General features: G+C 37.5%; 1 protein-coding gene across 1 annotated transcript in view; it reads left to right on the plus strand.

The window, feature by feature from the left end:
• The first annotated feature begins 566 nt into the window (after positions 1 to 566).
• Positions 567 to 16,594, plus strand: part of LOC125244980 — a 28,347-nt gene continuing 12,319 nt past the window's right edge. The window contains exons 1-2 of the mRNA XM_048155378.1: positions 567 to 648; positions 4,311 to 4,533. Of these exons, the coding sequence (XP_048011335.1) occupies positions 580 to 648; positions 4,311 to 4,533 (292 nt within the window). The 5' untranslated portion in view covers positions 567 to 579. The remainder of the gene's footprint in view (positions 649 to 4,310; positions 4,534 to 16,594) is intronic.

Genomic DNA, 16,594 nt, shown 5'->3' on the forward strand with positions numbered 1-16,594 from the left:
CTTAAATTTGACTTTAAAAAATGTGCAGCAACCCTGAGGTAAAATGGCCTGTCACATGTAGAGCATTGTATGGATACTGATGTTGGGATAAAATATCAGGAGATGAAATCTGTTCATATGTTGAAGAATTGCATGTGGGTTACACAACAGGTCTCTTTTTGAAGGTTGCTAACTGTCACGTTTGAGCATGCTGAGGCAGAAGATGAATTTATTGGCAGAGGAGGTCATGATTTGAGAAAGCGGCTTCTCATTTCTGTACAATCCTGTGGATAGAATCCCATCAAAACGTTAGATAATTAAGTATGTCGAATCATATATGATAAATGGCCCTAAGCTCAGCCCCCTTCTGTCCTCACCTTCTGATGGACAGTTTATAAAGAGCAGCAGATTGCATGAGCTTCTTCACTTTTCTTACAGCACAGGAGTGCTGAACACTTTCTCTGCACAGGAATGAAATCAGGTTCTACTTCTTTTTACTTTATTTATAATAATGCAATTCTATTTGTTTTTAGTTACTTTGCATAACTGTTAAATACTGACCAATGATTACTGTTTTATTGTAACAGATTATCCTGAATAATGGGTGCCACGGTTTCAGTCGTCAATCAGACTCCTTATACCTGGTATTTTTCCACTCAGGACAGGGGGGTAAGAACTTTTGGAGCATTCACTACACAATATTGTTTATGCAATTCTATATTCAAAATCCTGTTTCATAGTTATTTTCCCCTAGTTTGCATTTCCTCTGATTAGCCAGATAATAACTTAAAGCATGACATAATATCTCACAACAATATCAGTTTGTTCTTTACGTGTTATTTTAATCGGTAACACTTTAGAATACCGTTCCGTCATTAAAGGTTCAAGAAACCCTAAAACAATTTTTTTTTTGAGATGTTAACAGATATGTGCAGGTTGCACATCACTGAAAACAACAATAGTACTCATTATCTTTATTATTAAAGGGTTAGTTTACCCAAAAAATGAAAATTCTGTCATTAATTACTCACCTTCATGTCGTTCCACACCCGTAAGACCTTCATTCATCTTCGGAACACAAATTAAGATATTTTTGATGAAATCTGAGGGTTTCTGATCCTCTCATAGGCAGCAATGTCATTGCACCTTTTGACATCCAGAAAGGTAGTTGAAAACATGGTTAAAATAGTCGACATGACTGCAGTGACTGCAAATAATGACTTTATTCAACAATTTGAATATTGGCCGTAGTATTGAGTTCACTACGTATGACGACGGTTCAAATTGTTGAATAAAGTCATTATTTTTGTTTTGTTTTTTCTCACAAAAGTATTCGTCACTTCGTAACATTAAGGTTGAACCACTGCAGACACGTCGACTATTTTAACCATGTTTTCAACTACCTTTCTGGACGTCAAAAGGTGCAATGACATTGCTGCCTATCTTAATTTGTTTTCCCAAGATGAACGAAGGACTTACAGGTGTAGAACGACATGAGGGTGAGTAATTAATGACAGAATTTTTTTTTTTTGGGGGGGGGGGGGGTGAACTAACCCTTTGTAAAAAAAAAAAAAAAAAAAAAAAAAGTGGTTATTTTATTTTTTTTTCTGAGCTATTTCATTCTTCCAGTTTAAAAAGCAAAGTTGAACCAATGTCACGAAAAGTGAGGTATATGCCTTAATTCTGAGTGCCAATTGGCTGCTGTGGATGGACAATACGAATGTCCATCAGCAGTTTTTGAGCTTTTTTTTGAGCATGCACACCAGTAAGCTGATAACTCACAAATATCAGCTTATTGAAATAACCAGTTTTCCCCGTTTACATGCAAACCAGTAAACTGACAACACAAGTCAAGACTTTATTAATAAATCGGGTTATTTTCCTGTAGTGACGTCAAAAAAATAATAATTTGCACATCTGACTCTGAGGATTCCATATGTTACTGTATGTCAGTTGTGATGTTAAAGGGATAGTTCACCCAAAAATGAAAATTTGATGTTTATCTGCTTACCCCCAAGGCATCCAAGATGCAGGTGACTTTGTTTCTTCAGTAGAACACAAATGATGATTTTTAGCTCCAACCGTTGTGGTCTGTCAGTCGTATAATGCATGTCAATGGGAACACAATCTATGAGAGTAAAAAAAAACATGCACAGACAAATCCAAATTAAACCAAATTAAATGATTTATTACTCCGATAAAAGAAAACGGGTTACCGTGTTTACATGACCACGTTCGTTGTCGGCTTATTAAGCATAATTGGCTTAAGAATGTGCATGTAAATGCACTCATTTTTTCATGAGAATGAATTCCAATCACTGCGATGTATTACGCATGAGATCGCATTACGGTGGAGAATTCAAATGTCACGAAAGACCGTTTCAGCTTTGCGTTCGAACACACTTGTCATAAGTGTATGTTTCCTCAGTAACACAGAAGTGTTGTTTGTATTTTCCCCAAGATGCGGTCAGAGCTGGAGTTTGACTATCAAACACATGGAAATTATGGCTAACAAAATATGTAAGAACGCAGAGAGTGTGAGATTGGTTTCTGCGTGGAGCGCTGTGATGAGTTTAACAACGCTCGCAACGCGGATCATATTTCATATACGGACCGGAGCAAGCATGTTTCAAGTTTTCTGGACATATTTCATATACTTTAGACCAGAACACATTCCTGGAGCCTCCTTAGCTCTGCACATTTTGCATGTCTCCTTTGTCTGACACACCCCTTTCAGGTCTTGGATTCTCGGCTAATGAGCTGATGATCTGAATCAGGTGTGTTTGATTAAGGAGACATGGAAAACATGCAGTGTTGGGGGGGCTCCAGGAATGTGTTTGGGAACCCCTGCTTTAGACTACAGCTCTAAACATGAACCAGCAGCGTGTATGCAGCCATTTCAACATATCTTCTTCCAAAGAAATTATGTGCAAATAAGGACAGCAGTACGTCTGATCACGAATATGACATGATGAATTATTCTGATACACAGAAGACAATGATGTAGACCGAAAATTCAAATTCAATTCCATGCCTTTATCATTTCTGTTAAACTGACATGTGTCATTTGTTTGTAAATGTAATAAAAATATTATTAGACATTTTTAATGTTCTCCCACGTTTCTCCTTCGTTCGTGGGACTTTGTTGTCATATAGGGTTATATTTTTAAAATACATCAAGTTTTTTTTTCACTCGTCATATTTTAGTATTCATTTGTCATGACACTTTAATGAATAACTACACAGGAACAAATTAGTAACGTATTATTAACATTCTAGTAACTACTATTATTAACTAACAAAAAACTCTGATTAACGAATTAGTAAGTAATAGTGCTCAGTTGAATATGGTAGTTCACTATTAGCTAATCAATAACTACTATTTATTTCTCATACTGGAGGACTTCTAGTGAACTAAGCGCCTGCAATACATTCAGAACTCAGCTGCACGTGTCCTTACACATACTCCTTCTCGTCAGCACATCTCTGGCATGCTGTATTGGCTTCCGGCCCATGCCTGCATTGATTTTAAAACTCTCATTTTAACATACAAAGCTGTACAATAAACTGCACCTTCATACATATGTGATTTAATTATGCCATATATGCCTTCTCGATCTCTCTGCTCCACTGACTCTTTCCTCCTTAAACAGCCTTCTTTAGAGATGAAAAAAATCTATGTGTGAAAGAGCCTTCTCTGTCGCAGCCTCTAGGTTGTGGAATACACTTCCTTTAACTGTTAGGAATGCCCCTACATTAGGTAGTTTTAAGAAACAGTTAAAAACCCATCTTTTTAAGGCAGTGTTTATGTCTTAACTTTTTTTGTTTTTATGGATGTATATTGTAAAGTACTTCTTGTAGCACTTTGAGTTTTGTCTTTTTTTGTATCTTCCAGAATCTGGCAGTAAGTTTTGGGAGTTCATTTTTAGTCAATCTAATATCCTGAAGTCAGTTTTGCAGAGATGGACTAAAACTGAACTCCCAATTGATAAAATGTGCCTGGAAAAAAAACAAACAAACAAACAAAAAAAAAAATCAACTTGCCTAATAATTCTGCACACACTGTATAGTAGTTCTAGTATTCCTCTGGGAGGTATGAAAAATAGTAGTTATTGATAGTCAAATGTAGCACACTGTTAGATAAAGCACTATTACTTAGTAATTTCTTAATCAGAGTTTTTTGTTAGTTAATAGTAGTTACTAGAGTGTTGATATTGCGTTACTCATTCGATTTTGTGTAGTTATTAATTAATGATGGAACAGTATTCTAAAGTGTTTCCGATTATCCACTGCTTTTCTGATGGAAACTGATGTATAATTCTGTTTCCCAGTATACACGCATCGATGCTGGCTGCACAACATCCTATGAGGAGAAAAGGTTAATCCATCGCTACTTCTACGTCAGATATAAAGATCACTCATGGAACAGTTTTAAGTATGAGTTCAACACCCATAAAGGCAACACCTCCTTCATCTTAAGGGAAACCTATGACCGTTCCCAGATTCAGATGCACTGCACCTCTGAGGGTGGAACGCATTACTGTGCCAACTATGGTAAGTTCCTGCAAACATATCGATTGGAAGTATGTTTCCATATTTATTTCCCCTTTGCTGTTTTAATAAGCTTCACTCTTTTGGGAAGACTTTTATGGGAATAATTTTATGCCCACAGTATTGCAATCACGGATCAAAAACACCTGTAAATATATATTGTACAAAACTGAAAAACAAATGCAAAATTATCAGAATAGCAAACAACATGGTCAAGCATAAAAAATAAATAAATAGACGTTTAAAAAAATAAGCGTGAATCCAAACTTTAAACACTTTTAAAATTATATTACACAAAACTACAAAGCGAATGCAAAATTATCTGAATCACACACAAAAATCATGGTTTTCTTGGTCATATTAGTCTTTTTGTGCTCTCTGACAGTTTCTGTTATGTATGCTTATGCTGTTTCCCCATTTGCTCTGGTTTACACATTCTGCGCTTGCTTTTCCAAATGTTGCAGTTAAGCCCTATTCGGACAGGATTAGTTTTAAGTGAGGAGGTGGAGTAAAGTAATTTTACCTCAGGATGTCTGTAATATTAATTGGCCAATTCGCACGGGACAAGACATCTCAGTAAAACTAGCAGAAGTGGGAGGGGTAACTCGATTTACGCACCGCCGTCACCTCCCTGTCGTCATGTATACGTATACGTTGCTTCCTGATACAATGTGCGAAAACACATATAATCTAAATATATAAACTATAAATAACATTTAGGTCTGATTTATTAATTCAATTCTGATTGGATTATGATGGTAATAGGCACTTAGTTAAAGATAAAATTAGTTTTGTGCCTCTGACAAGTGCTTTCGATCTTCTTTTTGCTCTGAATGGTATGTAGAAAATTCTTGAGGTTTGCCACAGACTTGTCCTACCAACTATAACACAAATGAATGGTTCTTCAAGTGCTTCCCTGCTTGAAAAATGCACAGAAAACTACTTTTAAACAAGAAATGACGGTACCGTACATATTTACAGCGGGTCTATTCGATATTGGATTAGTATTACCTGAGGTCATTTTTCTGGACCTTTTTACAGAAGGTAAAAGTCGCCGTAATCTTTACTGACATTGTCCATAATGATTACCGAGATGACACATTCGGACGGGACTAAAATCACTGAGAAGCTCTGGTAAGAATTATTTTACCCCCACCTCCCCATGTAAAACTAATCCTGTCAGAATAGGGCTTTAGACTTTCATGTAAATTAGGGTGGGCTTAAGCATCAGCATCTAGACTGACAGCTCCTCCTCTAGCCAATCAATAGAAGAGGGTAGGGCTGTAGTCAAGTCCATCTTTGTCCTAAAAGTCCAAAAGGTTCGAGTCCAAGTGAAGTCCGAGTCCAAATGAGACAGTCAAGACAGAGACAGAAAAAAAGAATCCTCTTTAAGACCACGTACATAACTATTGATAATTTGTGTGATGCGTGAGACAACATATCTTAGATTCTAAAATAATAATTTTGCATTATTATTTTTTGTACTATTACTTGTTTTTAAATTCTCTACAGCTGTGGTTCCCAAACATTGTACATTGTACCCTCTCTTCCACTTAGACTGCTGCAGTCACACCTTTTCCATTAAGGGACAATATTTTCCCCTTTAAACTGATTGTGCATCAAAGTGCTTTTTTTTTACCTCTATAAATACCTTTATAAAATAAATAAATGTTTTAAATTAAAAATGTCCAAAAGAGAAATAAGCAAAGATGTTAAATATTGAACTAAAACCGCCAGTAGGTGGCGGTAAGTCACTGACTTAATGAGTGAGTCATCGAGTCATTCCTTCATTCATTCAGTAATGAAGCAAGTGGATGTATTTTTGAAGGCTAATTGAATCATTGACTCTTGTGGTTTTTACACAGCCACAGATTCGTTTACAATACATCGATATGAGTCTCAGTTCTGCTGTGGCTTTCGTTTGAACTAGAGATGCGCTGATTGCAATTTTCTAGGCCGATTCCGATTTCCGATTTTTGGATAGTGTGATCTGCCGATACCTATTTTTGCCGATTCCGATTTTCTTTCTAAGAACTATATTTGACAGCATATACAAACAAAAATCTACATTTCTTCAACGCAAAGTTTTGTTTTCATAAAAAAAAGTAAAAATCAGTAATAAAATAAGAACAAATTAAAAAAAATTCCAAACAGCAAATAAATGCAACAGAATAGAGAGCTATGAAACTTTTTCAGCTTAAGTAGGTTTTTATTTAGATATGAAATAGAGAAATTAAAGTAATCAAATGTAAAATAACACATCCACGTTGGTTACCTTAATTTCTGTATTTTTTATTGTAAATATTAAATACAGATTTATTCTTACCATTAAAGTTAAAAACGTATTCAGTCAAGAGCAGAAAGTGATTTTCTTTGTCTTTTGTTCTTTAACTTCCTGAGGTCTGAAAACGCGCAGGCGCGTTTTCAGGTTTTTTGTCACATTGCAGCAAAACAGACTTAAAATACTCCATCATTTTTTGTCATAGAGACATAAGTAATATATCAATTGAAACTATAGAATATCTTCTTTTATTTGTATACACTCAGAGTAAAAACAAAATGTTGTGCTTTTTGCAAAATAAAGAAAACTAAAATGATGTATGATCTGTCCTCTTCCTCTGAACAAAGTTTAATCTGATAGTTCTCAGAAAATTAACTATAACTTAGTGAATACTAATCACAAAAAAAATAGACTTAGGTCTAAAGACACGTTGAAATGTCAGGTTTTAAATCGTGTAAGTCATATCGAAAACAAACATTCTGTGTTTATGTAATCTGTATGAAAAGAGACACATGTCAGAAATCCGTGATTCAGCTCATTATCCGCTAATGCGGCCACGCCCACGGAGCCAGCGCTATTCAGACGCAAATTCAGAGGCAATACATGCATTCATCGTCTCAATCGTGTATTTATTGTCTTGAAAAGTGTTTATCTGGATGTAAAAGCCTGTATGTTAGCGACCTCTGGAAGACATGCCGTTAGTTCCTGATATGTCCTCTTCTTCTTTAGAATAATTTGTGGACTAAATGTGCACAGAGAGCGCCCTCCGGCTGCAAGTATGAATTGAAAACACCATTCCTGAAATGTCCTCTTCTTCTTTAGAATAATTTGTGGACTAAAGGTGTACAGAGCGCCCTCCGGCTGCAAGTATAAATTGAAAACACCAGCGCTCATAGTGATAACAATGAATATAGAATAAATATAACTCTTCTGTATAGAAAATTGACATAAACATATGAGAATCCATGAATATTTCTCCAAATGTGAATGCTTTTAAACTAAAAACCTATATTCAGACTCTTTGCATCACAGAAATACATTATATTTTAAATAATAGAATAGAATACCATTATTTTAAATTGAGCTGAGACATGATTACAGAGGTTTTTTTCACAGCCTACCTGACTGAAAGGCCTCATTAATATGCAGCACCATTAGAGGTTCTTTATGCGATTCTTTTGTCTTCTCGGGTGTAAATGACCCATTATTCATGAAGATTCACGCCTCCACGCATACTGTGTTTCTTGACAAAAAGTGTCTTACAAAAACTAAATCAATATATTGTTTTATATGAACAAGTAGGCATTATAATTTTTACATAATTTTGAAGCAAAAACTCTAGCCTACAACCCCCAATACCCAGAAGTCTTGTAAACACAGATTTAATATATATTTTTGGCCTTATTTCAGTGACTTAATTTTTTTGTTTTTTCAATAACCACGCATAAACGTTATTCCTTCAAAAACACAAACATGTGCATACATGTTCCTCACATATTATGGTAGCCTAGTTTGTGCTGAATACAGTGTAATGACACCTTTGTCATTAATATGTTTATGAACAACTGAAAAAAGCACAAATGTCAGGGCATGTCAAAACTTCTCCAGGCCCCAAATCAGCCTCAGACTCCAGAGGGTTAAATAACATGACAGACAGCAGCAGGAATATTGGACTGCTGTCCCTTTAAGAGTTTATGAATGGACCCAATACTGTTACACAACATGCGTTCTCTTTCTTAGCTATTTAATGATTCAAAACTGACTGCATTTTGACATACTTTTGTATGTATTTGATCTTTTTAAGCCACTCGTTTTGGTAATTGTGAGACTGTTTGACTTTTGTCTCGGTTTGAGACTGAGCATGGCTTGTTCGCTCCACTCAGTGGTGCGTGCGCTTTCGGTGTGAGCGCAAAACCTGCGGGAACCGGAGCGAATGAGATGAGTGAGGGGGGGGGGGCGCCCGCACAGGTGTGTGTCACTTCACCGTTGGAGAGAAGAGAGCAGAAGAGAGCAAGAACGCGCGGCGAACTTTAATACCTGTGCGTCGCCACTGGTAACAACGGATCGGCTCGGAATTGGAAAGAAGTGAGACTGACCTGCTGGACTCGGTCGAGACCAACTAGAACTTTTGGCGAGACCAATGACCAAGTCCGAGTGCAAATACCAACGAGTCCGAGACAAGTCCGAGACAACATCTCGAGTCCAGACTCGAGTCCAAGACAGGACTCGAGTACTACAGCACTAGAAGAGGGTAGTTAATGTCACTCCAATGCGACTCATGGCTACTGATGTTCAGTGGTACATGGGAAGTTGGATAAACATCAACTGGCAAATCCCCAGCTGGGTGAAATCTTTACAAAGCAAGACACCATTATATATGTGCCTGCCTTGCCACTCAATCCGTCACCATTATATGCGCCTTAGAGGCCATTAGATGGCGATGAAGCACTATAGACTGAACATGTAATGCGCATGTGCATGACGTCATCGTTTTCACAGATTCATGTTTTTGTTGTTTATATGGAGAGAGTTTTCAAAAACGTGCACTTTGAAACCTGTTCTCAAAAGTTTGCGTTTTCAGGCCACCAAACACCATTGAAAATGGTGTCCCTTAGAGCCACTCCAGGCACAGTAATGACATGACATTTTCCTGTAATAATATATAAATCACATAATGTTTTTGCTTTGTCTACATATATTATTTAGTTTTCTCCCACCCAGGGACACCAATTAAGTGGTGATTAAGGTGAGCTTATGAGTACATCAGATGACCACTTCCCCCCTCTTTTAGTTCAGGGCCAGTCAAGGATTTTTACCTTGGCAGTATGAGAACACTCCCCACAGGGGGTGATGTTTTTCAATCATTTAGAATTAATATAAAGTGGAGGGAGTTAGTCAGATGATATATTTGAAAGATGGTGAGATATCATTAAGTTGTAGAGCCCAGGGACGGATTATGACACGGTTGTGCCCTGGGCATGGATATGGAAGGCCGTTTCAGCATAAAAACGTTCCAGCGTTACTCGTCGTAATTATATTTTTACTAGTAACAATTAAATTAAAGAGCTCTATAATTTAATTTGTACTAGTAAAAATTACAATTACAGAGCTCTATAATTCAATTTTTACTAGTAACAATTATAATTGTAGAGCTCTCTAATTCGGTTTTTACTAGTCACAATAACAATTATAGAGCTCTACAATTAAATTTTTACTAGTAACAATTACAATTACAGAGCTCTATAATTCAATTTTTACTAGTAACAATTATGATTATAGAGCTCTCTAATTCAATTGTTACTAGTAACAATTCCAATTAGAGAGCTCTACAATTCATTTATTACTAGTCATATGTCTCCATTGACTTCCATTCATTTTTAATTATAGAGCTCTGTAATTCAATTGTTACTAGTAACAATTACAATTATAGAGCTCTCTAATTGAATTCTTACTAGTAACAATTACAATTATAGAGCTCTCTAATTCAATTTTTACTAGTAACAATTACAATTATAGAGCTCTCTAATTGAATTCTTACTAGTAACAATTACAAATATAGCTGCGAGCAGCGATGGCGGGCCCAAGCCCGGTGGCACCGCCACCCCGGTGGCTTCAGGGCAACTGTGCACAGCGGGCAATAGGCATTTAAAACGGTTAAACATCAAAGGACTATGTCAAATTCACTCCACATTTACTGCACTACAAGGTGCCACTATAGAGCCCCTCCTCCCTGCCCATTTTCAAAGGATTACATGTGCCAAGTTTTAACATTATTCTGATGAATTTTGAAGCAAATCAGGTAAAAATAAGAGGGTGATCTCAATGTATGCTGAAAGTGACACATTTTCTGCTTCCAGTTGGTGGCGCTATGACTTTGAATCACAATAGTCACATCCATGTGATCAGCCTTGTACAACGAAGACTAAGCCGAAGTTTCATCAAAATCAATTAATGTATGCAGGAGTTAAAACACTTTGTTTCCCTTTTCTTGCCATAAATTCGTTGCCTCGCCACGGCCAAACCGTTTGAGATATCCAAATCCGTTTGCAATTAAACAACTTCAATGTGTTAGCAACAAGTTAAAAAAAGCTTGGTGTAAATTGGACAAACCCTGTAGGAGTAGTAGTATAAAATTCATAGCCTGTTTTTTCAAAAAATTAACATTCAAACCAAAATAGCTGACTTCCTGTTGGTCGGAGCTAATGAATGTAAATTAGAAAATTGTCCGGCTTGATGAGAACAATATGTGTACCGAGTTTGGTGACTGTAGGAAAAACTAACCCCCCACTTTTGTCAAAAGGTGGCGCTACTGAGCCCCTCCACCACGCCCATTTCTATGGCTTTGTCCATGTCTACTGGTTGACAATATTGATGTGTGTGTCGAGTTTCATGCAATTTGAAGCATGTTAAGAGCCTCAAAAACACTCAAGAATATTATTACAGTTTGACCTGTTGCCATGGCAACAATATTTCAAATATCAAAAATCCTGTCATAGGTCTACATCTGCTGTGTATTGACATTACACTGATGAAGTTTGAAGCAAATCAGGTAAAAATAAGAGGGTGATCTCAAAACATTTCAAAAAGTGATACACTTCCTGCTGCCAGTTGGTGGCGCTATAACTTTGACTCACAATAGTCACATCCATGTGATCAGACTACTACAACCAACACACTCGTGAAGTTTCATAAAGATCAATATATGTATGCAGACGTTATAACACATTTCCTGTTTCCTTTTTCTCGCCATAAATTCGTTGCCTCGCCACGGCCAAACCGTTCGAGATATCAAAAATCCGCTGGCAATTTTTAATCATCAGTGTCTTGACTTCATGCTGACCGAGTTTGGTGGCGATCGGATTAATCGTCTAGGAGGAGTATATCAAATTCCAGAGCATGCGTTTTTCAAACAACCCTTAATAGCTGACTTCCTGTTGCGTGGTGTTTAACTTAGAGCACGAAAGTTGTTCGGCCCGATGAGGTCTATATGTGTACCGAGTTTCATACTAATACGTGCAAGCGTGTTTAATATATGGACCAAATTTTCAGACTTTTTTCAAGGGGGCGCTGTCGAGCCCCCCTGCCACGCCCGGGTACCAGCCTCTCCGGCGTCCTAATGGCCGCGGATTCCAATGTGTGTGCCAATTTTCAAGAGTTTTTGAGCATGTTAAGGCCCCCAAAAAGCCCCGGAAGACGGAAAAAAAAAAAAATAAATATAGCTGCGAGCAGCGATGGCGGGCCAAGCCGGTGGCACCGCCACCCGGTGGCTTCAGGGCAACTGTGCACAGCGGGCAATAGGCACTTAAAACGGTTAAACATCAAAGGACTATGTCAAATTCACTCCACATTTACTGCACTACAAGGTGCCGCTATAGAGCCCCTCCTCCCTGCCCATTTTCAAAGGATTACATGTGCCAAGTTTTAACATTATTCTGATGAATTTTGAAGCAAATCAGGTAAAAATAAGAGGGTGATCTCAATGTATGCTGAAAGTGACACATTTTCTGCTTCCAGTTGGTGGCGCTATGACTTTGAATCACAATAGTCACATCCATGTGATCAGCCTTGTACAACGAAGACTAAGCCGAAGTTTCATCAAAATCAATTAATGTATGCAGAAGTTATAACACTTTGTTTCCCTTTTCTTGCCATAAATTCGTTGCCTCGCCACGGCCAAACCGTTTGAGATATCCAAAATCCGTTTGCAATTAAACAACTTCAATGTGTTAGCAACAAGTTAAAAAAAGCTTGGTGTAAATTGGATAAACCCTGTAGGAGTAGTAGTATAAAAATTCATAGCCTGTTTTTTCAAAAAATTAACATTCAAACCAAAATAGCTGACTTCCTGTTGGTCGGAGCTAATGAATGTAAATTAGAAAATTGTCCGGCTTGATGAGAACAATATGTGTACCAAGTTTGGTGACTGTAGGAAAAACAAACCCCCCCACTTTTGTCAAAAGGTGGCGCTACTGAGCCCCTCCACCACGCCCATTTCTATGGCTTTGTCCATGTCTACTGGTTGACAATATTGATGTGTGTGTCGAGTTTCATGCAATTTGAAGCATGTTAAGAGCCTCAAAAACACTCAAGAATATTATTACAGTTTGACCTGTTGCCATGGCAACAATATTTCAAATATCAAAAATCCTGTCATAGGTCTACATCTGCTGTGTATTGACATTACACTGATGAAGTTTGAAGCAAATCAGGTAAAAATAAGAGGGTGATCTCAAAACATTTCAAAAAGTGATACACTTCCTGCTGCCAGTTGGTGGCGCTATAACTTTGACTCACAATAGTCACATACATGTGATCAGACTCCTATAACGAACACACTTGTGAAGTTTCATAAAGATCAATATATGTATGCAGACGTTATAACACATTTCCTGTTTCCTTTTTCTCGCCATAAATTCGTTGCCTCGCCACGGACAAACCGTTCGAGATATCAAAAATCCCCTGGCAATTTTTAATCATCAGTGTCTTGACTTCATGCTGACCGAGTTTGGTGGCGATCGGATTAATCGTCTAGGAGGAGTATATCAAATTCCAGAGCATGCGTTTTTCAAACAACCCTTAATAGCTGACTTCCTGTTGGCGTGACGTTTAACTTAGAGCACGAAAGTTGTTCGGCCCGATGAGGTCTATATGTGTACCGAGTTTCAGACTAATACATGCAAGCGTGTTTAATATATGGACCAAATTTTCAGACCTTTTTCAAGGGGGCGCTGTTGAGCCCCCCTGCCACGCCCGGGTACCAGCTTCTGCCCGGCCCTGTTGGCCGCGGATTCCAATGTGTGTGCCAATTTTCAAGAGTTTTTGAGCATGTTAAGGCCCCCAAAAAGCCCCGGAAGACGGAAAAAAAATAAAAAAAAAATAAATAAATAAAAAAAAAATAATAAATATAGCTGCGAGCAGCGATGGCGGGCCCAAGCCCGGTGGCACCGCCACCCCGGTGGCTTCAGGGCAACTGTGCACAGCGGGCAATAGGCACTTAAAACGGTTAAACATCAAAGGACTATGTCAAATTCACTCCACATTTACTGCACTACAAGGTGCCACTATAGAGCCCCTCCTCCCTGCCCATTTTCAAAGGATTACATGTGCCAAGTTTTAACATTATTCTGATGAATTTTGAAGCAAATCAGGTAAAAATAAGAGGGTGATCTCAATGTATGCTGAAAGTGACACATTTTCTGCTTCCAGTTGGTGGCGCTATTACTTTGAATCACAATAGTCACATCATGTGATCAGCCTTGTACAACGAAGACTAAGCCGAAGTTTCATCAAAATCATTAATGTATGCAGAAGTTATAACACTTTGTTTCCCTTTTCTTGCCATAAATTCGTTGCCTCGCCACGGCCAAACCGTTTGAGATATCCAAAATCCGTTTGCAATTAAACAACTTCAATGTGTTAGCAACAAGTTAAAAAAAGTTTGGTGTAAATTGGATAAACCCTGTAGGAGCAGTAGTATAAAATTCATAGCCTGTTTTTTCAAAAAATTAACATTCAAACCAAAATAGCTGACTTCCTGTTGGTCGGAGCTAATGAATGTAAATTAGAAAATTGTCCGGCTTGATGAGAACAATATGTGTACCGAGTTTGGTGATTGTAGGAAAAACTAACCCCCCCACTTTTGTCAAAAGGTGGCGCTACTGAGCCCCTCCACCACGCCCATTTCTATGGCTTTGTCCATGTCTACTGGTTGACAATATTGATGTGTGTGTCGAGTTTCATGCAATTTGAAGCATGTTAAGAGCCTCAAAAACACTCAAGAATATTATTACAGTTTGACCTGTTGCCATGGCAACAATATTTCAAATATCAAAAATCCTGTCATAGGTCTACATCTGCTGTGTATTGACATTACACTGATGAAGTTTGAAGCAAATCAGGTAAAAATAAGAGGGTGATCTCAAAACATTTCAAAAAGTGATACACTTCCTGCTGCCAGTTGGTGGCGCTATAACTTTGACTCACAATAGTCACATCCATGTGATCAGACTCCTATAACGAACACACTCGTGAAGTTTCATAAAGATCAATATATGTATGCAGACGTTATAACACATTTCCTGTTTCCTTTTTCTCGCCATAAATTCGTTGCCTCGCCACGGCCAAACCGTTCGAGATATCAAAAATCCCCTGGCAATTTTTAATCATCAGTGTCTTGACTTCATGCTGACCGAGTTTGGTGGCGATCGGATTAATCGTCTAGGAGGAGTATATCAAATTCCAGAGCATGCGTTTTTCAAACAACCCTTAATAGCTGACTTCCTGTTGGCGTGGTGTTTAACTTAGAGCACGAAAGTTGTTCGGCCCGATGAGGTCTATATGTGTACTGAGTTTCATACTAATACGTGCAAGCGTGTTTAATATATGGACCAAATTTTCAGACTTTTTTCAAGGGGCGCTGTCGAGCCCCCCTGCCACGCCCGGGTACCAGCCTCTCCGGCGTCCTAATGGCCGCGGATTCCAATGTGTGTGCCAATTTTCAAGAGTTTTTGAGCATGTTAAGGCCCCCAAAAAGCCCCGGAAGACGGAAAAAAAAAAAAAAAAAAAAAAAAAAAAAAAAATAATAATAATCCTTAGAAGAACAAGAGGGCCCTGCGCGAATTTTCGCTTGGGCCCTAATAATCCTTAGAAAAACAAGAGGGCCCTGCGCGAATTTTCGCTTGGGCCCTAATAATCCTTAGAAGAACAAGAGGGCCCTGCGCGAATTTTCGCTTGGGCCCTAATTATAGAGCTCTCTAATTTAATTCTTACTAGTAACAATTACAATTATAGAGCTCTCTAATTGAATTCTTACTAGTAACAATTACAATTATAGAGCTCTCTAACTGAATTCTTACTAGTAACAATTGAATTACAGAGCTCTTCAATTGATTTATTACTAGTAAAAATACACATTAAAGATATGTGTAATTGCAGAGCTCTATAATTCAATTACAGAGCTCTCTAATTCAATTGTTACTAGTAACAATTGAATTAGAGAGCTCTCTAATCGTAATTGTTACTAGTAACAATTGAATTACAGAGCTCTCTAATCATAATTGTTACTAGTAACAATTGAATTAGAGAGCTCTGTAATTCAATTAGAGAGCTCTATAATCAAATTGTTACTAGTAAGAATTCAATTGTAGAGCTCTCTAATTGCAATTCTTACTAGTAATAATTAAATTATAGAGCTCTCTATTTCAATTGTTACTAGTAACAATTGAATTAGAGAGCTCTATAATTGAATTACAGAGCTCTCTAATTGAATTGTTACTAGTAAGAATTAAGTTACAGAGCTCTATAATTCAGTTCTTACTAGTAACAATTAGAATTAGAGAGCTCAGTAATTGCAATCTTACTAGTACAAATTGAATTACAGAGCTCCACAATAGCAATTCTTACTAGTAACAATTGCATTACAGAGCTCTGTATTCGGCGACATATCATTATGCTAATCGTGCTTATGCATATTCAACTGGGGTCAGTGGCGTAACTTTGTTTTACAAAGTGGGTGGGACAAGAATGTGTACGGGTGGGGGGGGGGGTAATGTTGTATTATTATTACAATAATAATGATATGATATTAAAATTATAAATGTGTTCAAATATGATAGTTTTCCCACATCTGCTATAATACAATATCGTTAGTCTCGAGAATATGTACATTAGTTAATAAATACGACGATCCGCCTTTGATAATTAAATGTCCTGATAGACTAGTGGCAGTTTCTCCGATTAGGATGCAAGAGGTTCCCGGTTCTAATCCAACAAAGTGATTTTTTT

Source organism: Megalobrama amblycephala, linkage group LG14 (assembly GCF_018812025.1).
Source record: "Megalobrama amblycephala isolate DHTTF-2021 linkage group LG14, ASM1881202v1, whole genome shotgun sequence".
Lineage (NCBI taxonomy): Eukaryota > Metazoa > Chordata > Actinopteri > Cypriniformes > Xenocyprididae > Megalobrama > Megalobrama amblycephala.